Source organism: Oncorhynchus mykiss, chromosome 22, assembly GCF_057628025.1.
Source record: "Oncorhynchus mykiss isolate SJ-2025 chromosome 22, ASM5762802v1, whole genome shotgun sequence".
Classification (NCBI taxonomy): Eukaryota; Metazoa; Chordata; class Actinopteri; order Salmoniformes; family Salmonidae; genus Oncorhynchus; species Oncorhynchus mykiss.
Window position 1 is genome coordinate 47,899,545 of NC_143043.1, and position 13,649 is coordinate 47,913,193.

The 13,649-nt window shown below is 41.4% G+C and overlaps 1 protein-coding gene and 1 long non-coding RNA gene across 3 annotated transcripts in view; one reads left to right on the forward strand and one right to left on the reverse strand.

Moving 5' to 3' along the window:
* LOC149972874 (uncharacterized) overlaps window positions 1-13,649 on the reverse strand; it is a 390,242-nt gene that overhangs the window by 282,578 nt on the left and 94,015 nt on the right. The window lies entirely within an intron of this gene.
* The window catches only part of LOC110502156 (aryl hydrocarbon receptor), a 75,653-nt gene that overhangs the window by 16,425 nt on the left and 45,579 nt on the right, over window positions 1-13,649 (forward strand). Inside the window, exon 2 of the mRNA XM_036959345.2 lies at window positions 8,728-8,915. Within this exon, the coding sequence (XP_036815240.2) occupies window positions 8,728-8,915 (188 nt within the window). The remainder of the gene's footprint in view (window positions 1-8,727; window positions 8,916-13,649) is intronic.

A 13,649-nucleotide genomic window follows, 5' to 3' on the forward strand; every position in this document is an offset into this window, starting at 1 on the left:
AACTTTGGAGAATCTCTATAAAATGGGTTAAAGTTATGTATCGTAACCCTAGGTGTAAAATAGTAAATAATGGCTACATCTCAGAAAGTTTTAAACTGTCAAGAGGAGTAAAACAAGGTTGTCCACTATCGGCATATCTATTTATTATTGCCATCAAAATGTTAGCTGTTAAAATTAGATCCAACAGTAATATTAAGGGATTAGAAATCTGTGGCTTAAAAACAAATGTGTCGTTGTACGCTGATGATTCATGTTTTCTTTTAAAGTCACAATTTGAATCCCTCTACAGCCTCAAAGAGGATCTAGATACTTTTTCTAACCTCTCTGGATTAAAACCAAATGAAAATAAGTGTACTATATCATATATTGTATCACAAAAAAAGACAACTTTTACATTACCGTGTAGTTTACCAATAAAATGGTCTGACGGGGATGTGGACATATTCGGTATACATGTCCTGAAAGAAAGAACTTATTTCTTTTTTATAGAAAGTTAGCAAAAATAGATAAGATCTTGCTACCATGGAAAGGAAAATACATGTCTATTTGTGGAAAAATCACCCTGATTTAACTCTTTAGTCATATCACAGTTTACCTATTTGCTTATGGTGTTGCCTACACCTAGAGACTTGTTTTTTAAATTATATTAACATTACCTATTTATATAACGAATATGAATTCGGAGGGCTGAAATGATTAAATATTAAAGCATTAGACCTCTCACTAAAGGCATCATACAAAAGTAAGAATGTCTCACCCCATGTTCAAGAATGGCCTTTTTCCCTTTTTTCAGATTACAACGGCTCACTTTCGGCTATTTGAAAACGTAATAATCTCCAAAATATCATCATTTTTTAAACAAGCCTTAGAACAAATAATACAACAAATGTTGTGGTTAAACTGAAATATACTAATTAATAAAAAAAAATATATATTTTCCTATAAAATACCATTTGGTCAATCAAGCTGCTCCCACAACAGCTCAATTGGGTTGAGATCCGGTGACTGTGCTGACTACTCCATTATAGACACAATACCAGCTGACTGCTTCTCCCCTAAATAGGACTAGCATAGTTTGGAGCTGTGCTTTGGGTCATTGTCCTGTTGTAGGAGGAAATTGGCTCCAATTAAGCGCCGTCCATAGGGTATGGCATGGTGTTGCAAAATGGAGTGATTGCCTTCCTTCTCCAAGATTAATTTTACCCTGTACAAATCTCCCACTTTACCACCACCAAAGCACCCCCAGACCATCACATTGCCTCCACCATGCTTGACAGATGGTGTCAAGCACTCCTCCAGCATATTTTCATTTCTTCTGCATCTCACGAATGTTCTTCTTCGTGATCCAACACCTCAAGATTGGTCTGTCCAGTGTCTGTGTTCTTTTGCCCATCTTAATCTTTTCATTTTATTGACCAGTAGAAGGTATGGCTTTTTCTTTGCAACTCTGCCTAAAAGGCCAGCATCCCGGAGTCGCCTCTTCACTGTTGATGTTGAGACTGGTGATTTGCGTGTACTATTTAATGAAGCTGCCAGTTGAGGACTTGTGAGGCATCTGTTTCTCAAACTAGACACTCTAATGTACTTGTCGTCTTGCTCAGTTCTGCACCGGGGCCTCCCACTCCTCTTTCTATTCTGGTTATAGCCAGTTTACGCAGTTCTCTGAAGGGTTTAGTACAGAGCGTTGTACGAGATCTTCAGTTTCTTTGCAATTTCTCGTATGGAATAGCCTTAATTTCTCAGAACAAGAATAGACTGACGAGTTTCAGAAGAAAGTTCTTTGTTTCTGATCATTTTGAGCCAGTACTTGAACCCACAAATGCTGATGCTCCAGATACTCAACTAGTCTAAAGAAGCCTGTTGTATTGCCTCTCAACAGTTTTCAGCTGCGCTAATATACTGTAAGTGCAATTCCTCAACAATATCTTCAGATTTCATGATTTTCTTACAGACTTCTTAAATTTCTTCTTACAAACTTCTTAAATATCTTCTTAAGATGGTTGTCGCTAGGCAGCCAATTTAGCTAGCTATCTAGCTATTAATGGCAATCATGTTAGCATATTTCATACTGAGATTATTGTTCAAAAACATGTTCTTGGGTTTCAAATAATCAATACTAAAAATGTCAGATTAAACTTGAGTGAATTAAATGTTAAATTGCTTTTATTAGCTTATTCTCTCACTGCCCTGAGTTTAAGACAAGGGAACAGCTATCTTGGAATTAAGAACATTTCCAAGAACAAATCCAAGAGCTTTATTTTATTTTTGCTTAAGGAGAAACATAAGAAATAACACTAACATTTCCAAAAACCTTTGTGAGGAATAGCAACTTTGCTGAACTTTCTTCATAAGTCGATAGTGAAGGGAAAAAATTGCCTTGAGAATACATTTATTCTTAAGAAGGTTTTGTGAATTTTGTCCCTGGACTAGAGTTTACTAGGCTGGTTAGCTAGGTAGCTAATGCTGGCTAGCTAGCTAGCACAGAGTTTGTAACATGCTAACACTAGCATGCTAACGATAGCTAGCTAATGACCACATAGAACAATGACGGTTAGTTATAGAAAAATATTTGTAATAACGATACTCTATAATCGTAGGTTCCCAAAATCAAGCAAATGGTACTGAACTCATGACAAAATAATGTTTTGAAATTATAGTGGCTTTTTATATATATTTTTTGCTTAGTGACGTTTGTGAATATCATATTTTGGGGTTTTATGTATCTTGTCTGGTTTCGGCATGAGAAAATGATTGAAGTCCCAAATTCTCACAAGATACTGTGAGAATTTGCACACTCACGGATATGGAGCCTCAGACATAAAATATCCAGTCACCGATTAGGAGCCACTCCCTTCCCAAAAACCTTCTCAATTATATGTTAACTAGCCTATGCTTACCTGGCAGAATGATATTATAATTATTTTGAATCAATCCAGTGGATATTTGTTTTGCAAGCTCTACCATCACGTATGCTACATAAACACAGCTAAACAACAGGCTCTTGCTAGGTGTGCACTTGAATTAAAGAATAGCTACACCCAAAAATCTAAATTTCCCAGACTTCAAAAGTGGTCTCCTGATGTGGTTTAAGTATTGTTGTGAACTTAGAACATCCAATGTAGTTGTTTTTATATTTAAAAAGTGTGATTTTGAGAGTCAAAACCTGGGAAAAACTGGAAAAACAAAACTTTAATAATGTGGGCTATTAACGTAATTTTTCTGTTTGAATAAAATACATAATTTGAAGAACAAACATCATTGTGGCATCTCATATCTTGCTGTGAAACTGTAAATAAGACTAATCCCAAAACAGGTTAAATGTTAAAAAACGTTTAATGTTCTCTTAGATAAAAGTCCTGATCATATAGGCCTATCTAAAACAACTAACAATATTTTTTGAAATTGTAAAGTCACATGTAAAGTCACATCTTTCTCAATAAACTCATTAAAGTATTCAATCATATAGCTGTGTATTTCTGATAGTCAAGTCATTAGAATGTACCAGAGGACACAAATAGTGCTCTTTTGGCAAAAAAATAACGAACCCATACCCTCATCCATACCCTCATCCACACCCTCATCCATACCCTCATCCACATCGACGGAGCCGTGGTGGAGCTTCAAGTTACTCGGTGTCCACATAACTGAGGACTTAACCTGGTCCTCTCACACCAGCACAGTTGTGAAGACGGCACTCTTCCCCCTCAGGAGGCTGACATGATTTGGCATGGCCCCTCAGATCCTCAGGAACTTTTACAGTTGCACCATCGAGAGCATACTGACTGGTTGTATCACCGTCTGGTATGGCAACTGCACCGACCTCGACCGGAAGGCCCTTCACAGGGTGGTGCGGATGCCCCAGCGCATCACTGGGGAACAGCTCCCAGCAAACCAGGACGTACATCTCAGGCGGCGTTTGATAAAGGCCCGAAAAATGTCCAAAGACTCCAGCTACCCAAGACATGGACTGTTCTCCATGCTCCCGTCCGGCAGCCGGAACCATTCATCAAGGCTCAGACCAACAGACTCCTAAACAGCTTGTGTCCCAAGCTGTGGCCATAAGATTGTTAAATAGCTAACAGGTACTGCTCTCCCTCTCCTACAAACTGTCCATACGGACTCTATGCCCATCCACGGGTCTCTACACACACACACACACACACACACACACACACACACACACACACACACACACACTTTATCTGTCACTCTTACTCACACGCAAACACACATTTCTCATGCACACACTCACATACACCCTCACTCATACACTCATTACTGACCACACACACTTACACCACCTCACATCTACGCTGCTGTTATACTGATTGATGATTAGATGTATTAATAGCATTACACTGCTGTTCATTGATTATTGTTTGCCATTACCATTAGTAGCTAATCTATTTATCCTGCTACCGGTCACCATTACTCATATTTTTATGAATAAACATACTCCAGTAACCCTGCACATTGAAAAAGGTACTGACACTGACCTGAATATACTTGTATTCTTGTGTTTCTTCAGCTTATAGCGTACTTGTTGTGTGTTTTTTATTTTATTTTAATTAATTTAATTATTTTATAGTTATTACTATCACTGCAGTGTAGGGAAAGAGCTCTCAAGGTTAACATTTTCACTATACTGTTTTACAGCTGTTGTATCCTGTTGCTATTAAACTTCAAACTTTGGAACAGATGCCATTTAAACAATGCCCTTGAGATAAATAGCAGCTGCCAGTCCCCCAACCCTTAACCCACATTTGAAAAAGTGAAATGGTGTATTGAAGTCGTGCACTTGAGTTCAGAAATGAGCCTGGGTTCTGTTCTTGCTCCAGCGGGTGCGAGGGGAGTTAGAGCCTCCGGACTACAGTCCCAGCAAGCTTGGCTTAAGCCTGAGCACGTGTGTCTGATTTGCAGTTAATGACATGTGTCTGCAAGAGACTCATAAACTTGACTTTGGCCTTCAACAAGAGTTTTATCCCAAGACATTATCACCCAGTTGCCTGTGAAGTGAAATACCACAGGGAGCAAAACAAAACAAAGACCTCTGATAGCCTCCGTTGTGCCTGAAAATACTCGGTTTTGACAGTGAACATTTACAAAAGAGCATTGTGTTTATTCTATAGATGTGAACGTTTACAGACATTATTTGTTAACAGATTAACATATGTCCATTTTATTTACATATTTTTTTTCACTATACAGGCTTTTTCTATTGCAGAAAGTTTAGTCTTGGAGAAACTGTAGATAGGAGTGATGTATAGTATATGCTAGCAGCCGGACTGTAGCGCTTTGTACACTTTGCTCCTCAAAGCAGGAAATCCCTCTGGCCTCAGATGCTGCGACTGCCTCCACTGATTCCTATCTCCTTTGGCTAATAATGTACACTGCTCAAAAAAAATAAAGGGAACACTAAAATAACACATCCTAGATCTAAATGAATGAAATATTCTTATTAAATACTTTTTTCTTTACATAGTTGAATGTGCTGACAACAAAATCACATAAAAATTATCAATGGAAATCAAATGTATCAACCCATGGAGGTCTGGATTTGGAGTCACACTCAAAATTACAGTGGAAAACCACACTACAGGCTGATCCAACTTTGATGTAATGTCCTTAAAACAAGTCAAAATGAGGCTCAGTAGTGTGTGTGGCCTCCACTTGCCTGTATGACCTCCCTACAACGTCTGGGCATGCTCCTGATGAGGTGGCGGCTGGTCTCCTGAGGGATCTCCTCCCAGACCTGGACTAAAGTATCCGCCAACTCCTGGACAGTCTGTGATGCAACGTGGCGTTGGTGGATGGAGCGAGACATGATGTCCCAGATGTGCTCAATTGGATTCAGGTCTGGGGAACGGGCGGGCCAGTCCATAGCATTAATGCCTTCCTCTTGCAGGAACTGCTGACACACTCCAGCCACATGAGGTCTAGCATTGTCTTGTATTAGGAGGAACCCAGGGCCAACCACACCAGCATATGGTCTCACAAGGGGTCTGAGGATCTCATCTCGGTACCTAATGGCAGTCAGGCCCCCCAAAGAAATGCCACCCCACACCATGACTGACCCACCGCCAAACCGGTCATGCTGGAGGATGTTGCAGGCAGCAGAATGTGCTCCACGGCGTCTCCAGACTGTCACGTCTGTCACATGTGCTCAGTGTGAACCTGCTTTCATCTGTGAAGAGCACAGGGCGCCAGTGGCGAATTTGCCAATCTTGGTGTTCTCTGGCAAATGCCAAACGTCGGGCCCTCATACCACCCTCATGGAGTCTGTTTCTGACCGTTTGAGCAGACACATGCACATTTGTGGCCTGCTGGAGGTCATTTTGCAGGGCTCTGGCGGTGCTCCTCCTGCTCCTCCTTGCACAAAGGCGGAGGTAGCGGTCCTGCTGCTGGGTTGTTGCCCTCCTACGGCCTCCTCCACGTCTCTTGATGTACTGGCCTGTCTCCTGGTAGCGCCTCCATAATCTGGACACTACTTTGACAGACACAGCAAACCTTCTTGCCACATATCCAGGATGGCAGATCAATGCGAGGAGTTGCACTACCTGAGCCACTTGTGTGGGTTGTAAACTCTCATGCTACCACTAGAGTGAAAGCACCGCCAGCATTCAAAAGTGACCAAAACATCAGCCAGGAAGCATAGGAACTGAGAAGTGGTCTGTGGTCCCCACCTGCAGAACCACTCCTTTATTGGGGGGTGTCTTGCTAAATGCCTATAATTTCCACCTGTTGTCTATTCCATTTGCACAACAGCATGTGAAATGTATTGTCAATCAGTATTGCTTCCTAAGTGGACAGTATGATTTCACAGAAGTGTGATTGACTTGGAGTTACATTGTGTTGTTTAAGTGTTCCCTTTATTTTTTTGAGCCGTGTATAATGATTCCCCTAGAAAACAGTGTGCTTCACTGTGTTTATTAGTCATGTTTACGAGTTGCCTCGTCTTTCCTGCGTTCAAGCTGGAGTTTCAGTACTGTAAGCGGTGCACCATTATTGCTCACTGGGTTTCGAAACCATTCATGTTTTTATTAGCGTGTGTCATAAACCCAACTCAGAGGAAGCCATGCTCATGCAGGGCCTGCTAGCCAGGGTGACTGAAGTGATTCAGCCTGGGTTCAAATCAAATTTTATTAGTCACATGCGCCAAATTCAACCGTGAAATGCTTACTTACAAGCCCTTAACCAACAATGCAATTTTAAAAAATTGAGAGTGGGGGGGTCAATGTAAATATTCCAGGTGGCCATTTGTTCAGCAGTCTTCTGGCTTGGGGGTAGAAGCTGTTAAGGAGCCTTTTGGACCTAGACTTGGCACTCTGGTACCGCTTGCCGTGTGGTAGCAGAAAGAACAGTCTATGACTTGGGTGACTGGAGTCTGTAGCATGGTTTTAAAAACTTCCTGTTCCCCTTTGCTTCTTTCAGTGTTAGGAAATTATTCCATTGTTACATGATGCAGGCTTCTTATTTCAGTGGATGTCACTCTTAACAGGCGTTACAAGCATTACAAGCTAATGAACTGTAACTATAATAGCATTAGGTCACAGACCCATATTGTGGCTAAGCTGTCTAAAGTTATGATGTGTCCAGTCTTTGTTGCTGTTGTGTTGTCATCAAATCAAATGTATTTATATAGCCCTTCTTACATCAGCTTATATCTCAAAGTGCTGTACAGAAACCCAGCCTAAAACCCCAAACAGCAAGCAATGCAGGTGTAGAAGCACGGTGGCTAGGAAAAACTCCCTAGAAAGGCCAAAACCTAGGAAGAAACCTAGAGAAGAACCAGGCTATGAGGGGTGGCCAGTCCTCTTCTGGCTGTGCCGGGTGGAGATTATAACAGAACATGGCCAAGATTCGCGTAACAGGCAGTCTCCTTGTGGAGTGCAACGAGAGAGAGGCAGGTCGTTATTGCGTTGGACTAGTTAACCGTAAGGTTGCAAGATTGAATCCCCCGAGCTGACAAGGTGAAAATCTGTCGTTCTGCCCCTGAACGAGACAGTTAACGGACCGTTCCTAGGCCTGTCATTGAAAATAAGAATGTGTTCTTAACTGACTTGCCTAGTTAAATAAAGGTATACATTTTTTTTTTTTTTTATCCGATTAATCGGTCGACCTCTAGTCTAGGAGCCGAGGACAGATGCAGAGCCTCAGTCTGACGCCATTAAAAGGTAATTTACCACCTTCACAAGAGCAGTCTCAGTGCTATGATGGGATCTAAAACCAGACTGAAGCATTTCGTATACATTGTTTGTCTTCAGGAAGGCAGTGAGTTTCTGCGCAACAGCTTTTTCTAACATTTTTGAGAGGAATGGAAGATTCGATATAGGCCGATAGTTTTTTATATTTTCTGTGTCAAGGTTTGGCTTTTTCAAGAGGCTTTATTACTGCTACTTTTAGTGAGTTTGGTACACATCCGGTGGATAGAGAGCCGTTTATTATGTTCAACATAGGAGGGCCAAGCACAGGAAGCAGCTCTTTCAGTAGTTTAGTTGGAATAGGGTCCAGTATGCAGCTTGTCATCCAGTAAAGTGTTGTCATCCAAAGATTGTTTACCTGTAATGCTGGTATACACATTCATTTTACAACAAGGTACATCATCTCTCAACAATAATGATCACAATCAGATTTCCTTCTACAGAGACCACTGTAGTAATTTAGAATCAGCACAATAAGTACCTATTGTCTAACTAACCATAATAATCTTGTCTCCTTTCCCCTCAGCAAGAAATCTCCTGCTCCAGATGTGGTCAAGTCGAACCCATCCAAACGACACCGGGATCGGCTGAATGGGGAGCTGGACAGGCTGACAGGCCTCCTACCATTCCCTGAGGATGTGCGCTCTCGCCTGGACAAACTCTCTGTGCTACGCATCAGCGTCGGCTACCTGAAGGTGAAGAGCTTCTTCAAAAGTGAGTTTCATATCAAGTACCAGTCAAGTACCAAATTAACCTCTCTAGGGTACGTGGGATGGTAGCGTCCCACCTCGTCAACAGCCAGTGAAACTATAGGGCGCCAAATTCAAAACAACTACAAACCTCAGATTTCCCACTTCCTGGTTGGATTTTTTCTCAGGTTTTTCCTTGCCATATGAATTCTGTTATACTCACAGACATCATTCAATCAGTTTTAGAAACTTCAGTGTGTTTTCTATCCAAATCCACTGTATATGCATATTATAGCTTTTATGGCTGAGTAGCAGGCAGTTTAATTTGGGCACGCTTTTCATCCAAAATTCCCAATGCTGCCCCCTACCCTAGAGAAGTTAATCAACCAGGCAATTAACAACTTGTATTCTCATCAAAGATCAGTGCAGTCTACGGATTACAAAGCAGTTAAGGAGAGAACTTGGTGAATAAATGGTGTTGTGTACAGTATGTCCTGTCAGTGACAAAATAACCCAAAGAGAATAGACAGATGCAGTAAGAAACTAAAGCCTCTTGAGGAAATGTTGTGTAGTAGACTACAGTATTTAGCAGAGCATCAGCTGACCCAGGACATGTAAACATGACAACAATGACAAGTGGGTGGGCAGCAGGACAGCAACAGAGCGCAGACATGAATAACCCTTGTGTAGTCTTAGCATTCTGCATACTCCCCTTGTCCTAAGGGTAAAAAATGGCCCGCCTTCACTAAAACCCTAAAATAAAGCAGCTTAATTGAATTTTAAACCCCAAATCTATTTTGCATGAAGAAACAACCTGTCGTTCGTCACAAACTTTGTAAATATCTGGGTTTTCACTCTTCACAATGCAGAAAGAATGCATTTAATCAGTGGACACCACTCATTTTTATTACAACACACCCGTCATAATTGTTTTCTTTCCTATTACTTTATTATTGTTATTATTATTATTGCTCAAGGCACTGCATAGATATAAACATACATTTTTAGGCAAGAGATAGCACTTGTATAGCCTAAGAAAGTACCAGAAATGTGAAAAAAGTTGTTTTTAATTCATTTTATTGAAGGGAAACAATAAGTCTTGTACTTTTTGACAACATTGTGATATATTCTTATATACTGTACAATGAGGAATCCAACTACAAAATACTAGTCTTCTCACATTTTTTGAACCATTGCCCCCACCCACGAGGTTAATAAACAACAACAATAAATAAGAATAAAATAAGATAATAGATACAAAACAAAAACATGCTGAACATAAATCAATCAACTCTATTTAGCATATGTAGGACAGTATACAAGTGTGTGTGTGCATGAACTTTGCAGATATATTCCTCACGTGCAGCACATAGTGTTTGTTTTACAGTGCTTCTTTGGGGGGCAGAATTGGCATCTCCTCCTCTTGCATGCCCCAGCTGCAGCCTCAGGTGGATAAGGACAAGATTCAGCTCCCTGAATAGCTTTCACAAGCGTTGCAGAGGCTGCTGTGCGGGCAAGGCGCTCCCTTTTTTGAAAGTGCCTTTCCCAGCTGTAAAGGCCTCTCTCCCCCTTGTTGAGAGGTTGGAGCTCAGGCTTGTTCTTTCTAACTGTGCCAACCATGGTGATCTTCCTCTTCATAAGAGGTGAAGAAATTGTCATACGTGACTCCCTCAGTCCATCTGTCACATCAAGCACAACCCGCATCCCCTGGTTCTTCTCCGGGCCTCCGCTGGTCGGCTTCCCTGTGTAGACTTGCATCTTCCAAGCGTAGCTGGATTGTGCATTACAGGCCACCCATATCTTGATGCCATACTTCGCTGGCTTGCTGGGCATATACTCCCAGAAAGGGAGTATCCGTGTCACAAAAAACAATCACATAAATCACTTACATTACAGATATGAAAATAAAAACTTACCTCTGAATGGAACCAGTTGCTCATCCATTACTTCAGGCCCAGGGTTGTAGAGGTATGGCAGAAGCTCCACCCACTTCTCCCAGATCTCTCTTATGGCCGCCAGTTTGTCTCTCACACGTCTTGCAGGTCTTGACTCACATTTATTAAATATTTATTTAAACCCTCCAAATTTGTAATCTCTAGGATTATTCTTTTGATGGCTGGTGTGATGAACATGTAAAATGTTGAGTCGATGTCCTGGGCATGGGCAAATGCATGTCTTGTGGGCCCTAGGGTCATCCTTATGACATTTTGTGCTGCCGTCCTGCCTTGGTTGTCATATGGTGACAAGGACCATGTTGTTATGCTGTTCTTTTTCAAAAATGTCTCTCTTTCAGCTTGGGTTATTTCTTCTTCATCTGAAGATGATGCATTGTTCTCTGGGTTGTATTCTTCCCCATCTTCTTCTTCAAATACCTCCTCCTCTTCAAAATCATTGTCCTCTTTTTTTCCTCCTGGACATCTGAATAAATCAGATCTACAACCTGTTGGGCACTGAAACATGCACTCATTGCTTCAGCAAAGAGAGAACTGGGGGGACTGTCATCTGCAGCACCTTTATAGTCTCTGACTGCATTCCCCATTAGTAAACAATGCTTTCAATAAATATTTATTTTGTCTGACATTTTGTTTATTTTGTCTGTGAACTTGAGTCATGTGTGGGGTCGTGGAGGGGAGATGCTGCACATTAGTTTTGTCTGATTTCAATCAGTAGCGCACACAATCTCAATTTCTCATGTGTGTGTGTGTGTCTGTGGTTTTTGTGGTGTGTGAATGATTTTATAACTGCCTGGTCAAAAATTACCCTAACAGGCATACTACACCACTCAAGTAGCATGCACGAGCGTTGCAAAATAAATGTAGAAATCTATATTATTAAATGATTGCACCCACACTGCTCGCACGCACCAACGAGCGTCTGCATTGCCAAGGGATAAAATAGATAGATTGTGCTGCAAGTCCTGCCTCTTCCATCTCATCATTGGTTTATAGAAGCAGGTGCCATCTCCTCATTGGTTATACCCACATGGGTGACTGAAAGACAAACAAGGTCAGTGGCGGTAATGCACCTAATTTATCAAAGTTGCCAATCGCAATATTAAGTCATGAGAAGAAAAGGCCTAGAAGGACAAGAGATGATTCGGTTGACTGTTTTATGTGTGGATTAATTGTTGGAGTAGAGGACCTTGTGCATTTCAGGTAAAATAACAATGTTTATATCCCAGGACAAATTAACTAGCAACAGCAAGCTAGCTAAATAGGACAAATTAGCTAGCAAGTGCAAGCTAGCTAGCTAAATTGCCATAAAGGTTTAATTCTTTTTGACCAGTCCCCAAATTAATGTAATTGGTTCAGAGTTTGTTTTGATATTTTAACCTGCGTGTCGTGATCGCATTTGGTGTGGTGGGGACAAAATAAATGTATTCACGATGGCACACGATGGCGCACGCTCGCAGCCGGTTTGGGTTCCGTGTTAGACAATCTTTGTACCCTCTAGGAAAAGTCATCAAATTTCAAGTTGAAAAAATATTATTTAGGGGGTTTTCTCTGCTGTTACACATAGTGGTGGGTTATTTTTTGACCCTTAAGACACAAGGGATACATCAAGATGTTGGGTGTCTAACCTGAGTCACCCAAATGTTTGGAGCCTCTGGGTTCATTTTTACTTTCAAATCAGACCACAACAAACTTGTCTCCAGTAATGCACTTGGTTAGTAGACCACAAAATATGATGCTTTTTATTTACATGGTTAACCATGTCTTAATGGTCCTTCTATCTAACCATTTCTATGAATTTCCGATCATCAAATCTTTAACTCTTTTTTTTTTTTACCATGTGTTGTTGCGGTTGATGATAATCGATAGGAGAAAGTCCTCTGTCCCCAGAGGAGAACCCTTTGTATAACTATTTTTGGTACTAGGTATGGGTTTGGGTTCCTTTCCACAGAGGGTTCTACCTGGAACCAAGAAGGGTCCTCCTATGGGGACAGCTGAAGAACCCTTTTGTGACCCTTCCATGTCGTTGTTGTCCCCCCCCCCCCCCCATAAACACACACACTTATCCTGTGACTAGGACCAAGACACTGACATAAACCAAATGTTTGGTTCTAAATTATACAGAACAATGTCCAGTGACTCATAAGATGACTCATCGTTGAAAAACCAACTCCAACACCCTCAACATGTCAGCCATTAAGGGTTAACAGACATCAAAGCCGGAGTGTTGGCAGATGACTTGCTGAGTCAGTTATCTTGGCACCTCTGGCACCGCCACCATATCCTCTCAGTCTCCATGTCCTTTTCCACTCTCAACCCTGCACAACTCTAGACGATGTTGTATATGGGCAGTTATATCTGTACAAACAACCAATGGCTTGTTTATTCACATTCTCATTGAATCCTCAGTAACTCAACCTCTACTGCCATAGGCACCAACATGAGGTGCTGAAGGGGGCTGGGCAATGGTTTACGAGGTGTTAGAACTATCCCTCTCTTCCCACACTGTATTTAGCTCAGAAATATGCCTGGGCTGTGTACAGCACAAGGCTTTGCTGATGTTAAGAATGGGTAGGCGTCGCTAGTGTTGAACGAGTGCAGCTCAGCTCATCTTCAACCAGAGGAGATTACATTCCTAAAGATAGTTGACTCCTGCCCATACATCTTAGTGCCCTCTCACCCCTTTCGCTCCCACACAAGAGACAGTCACGCCAACAGGCTCATTCTCAGAGACAAGTTCTTATCTCACCTTTGCATAGGGTAAGTGTGTGACTTGGTGATTCATACATGTCTAGTCATGTCTAATT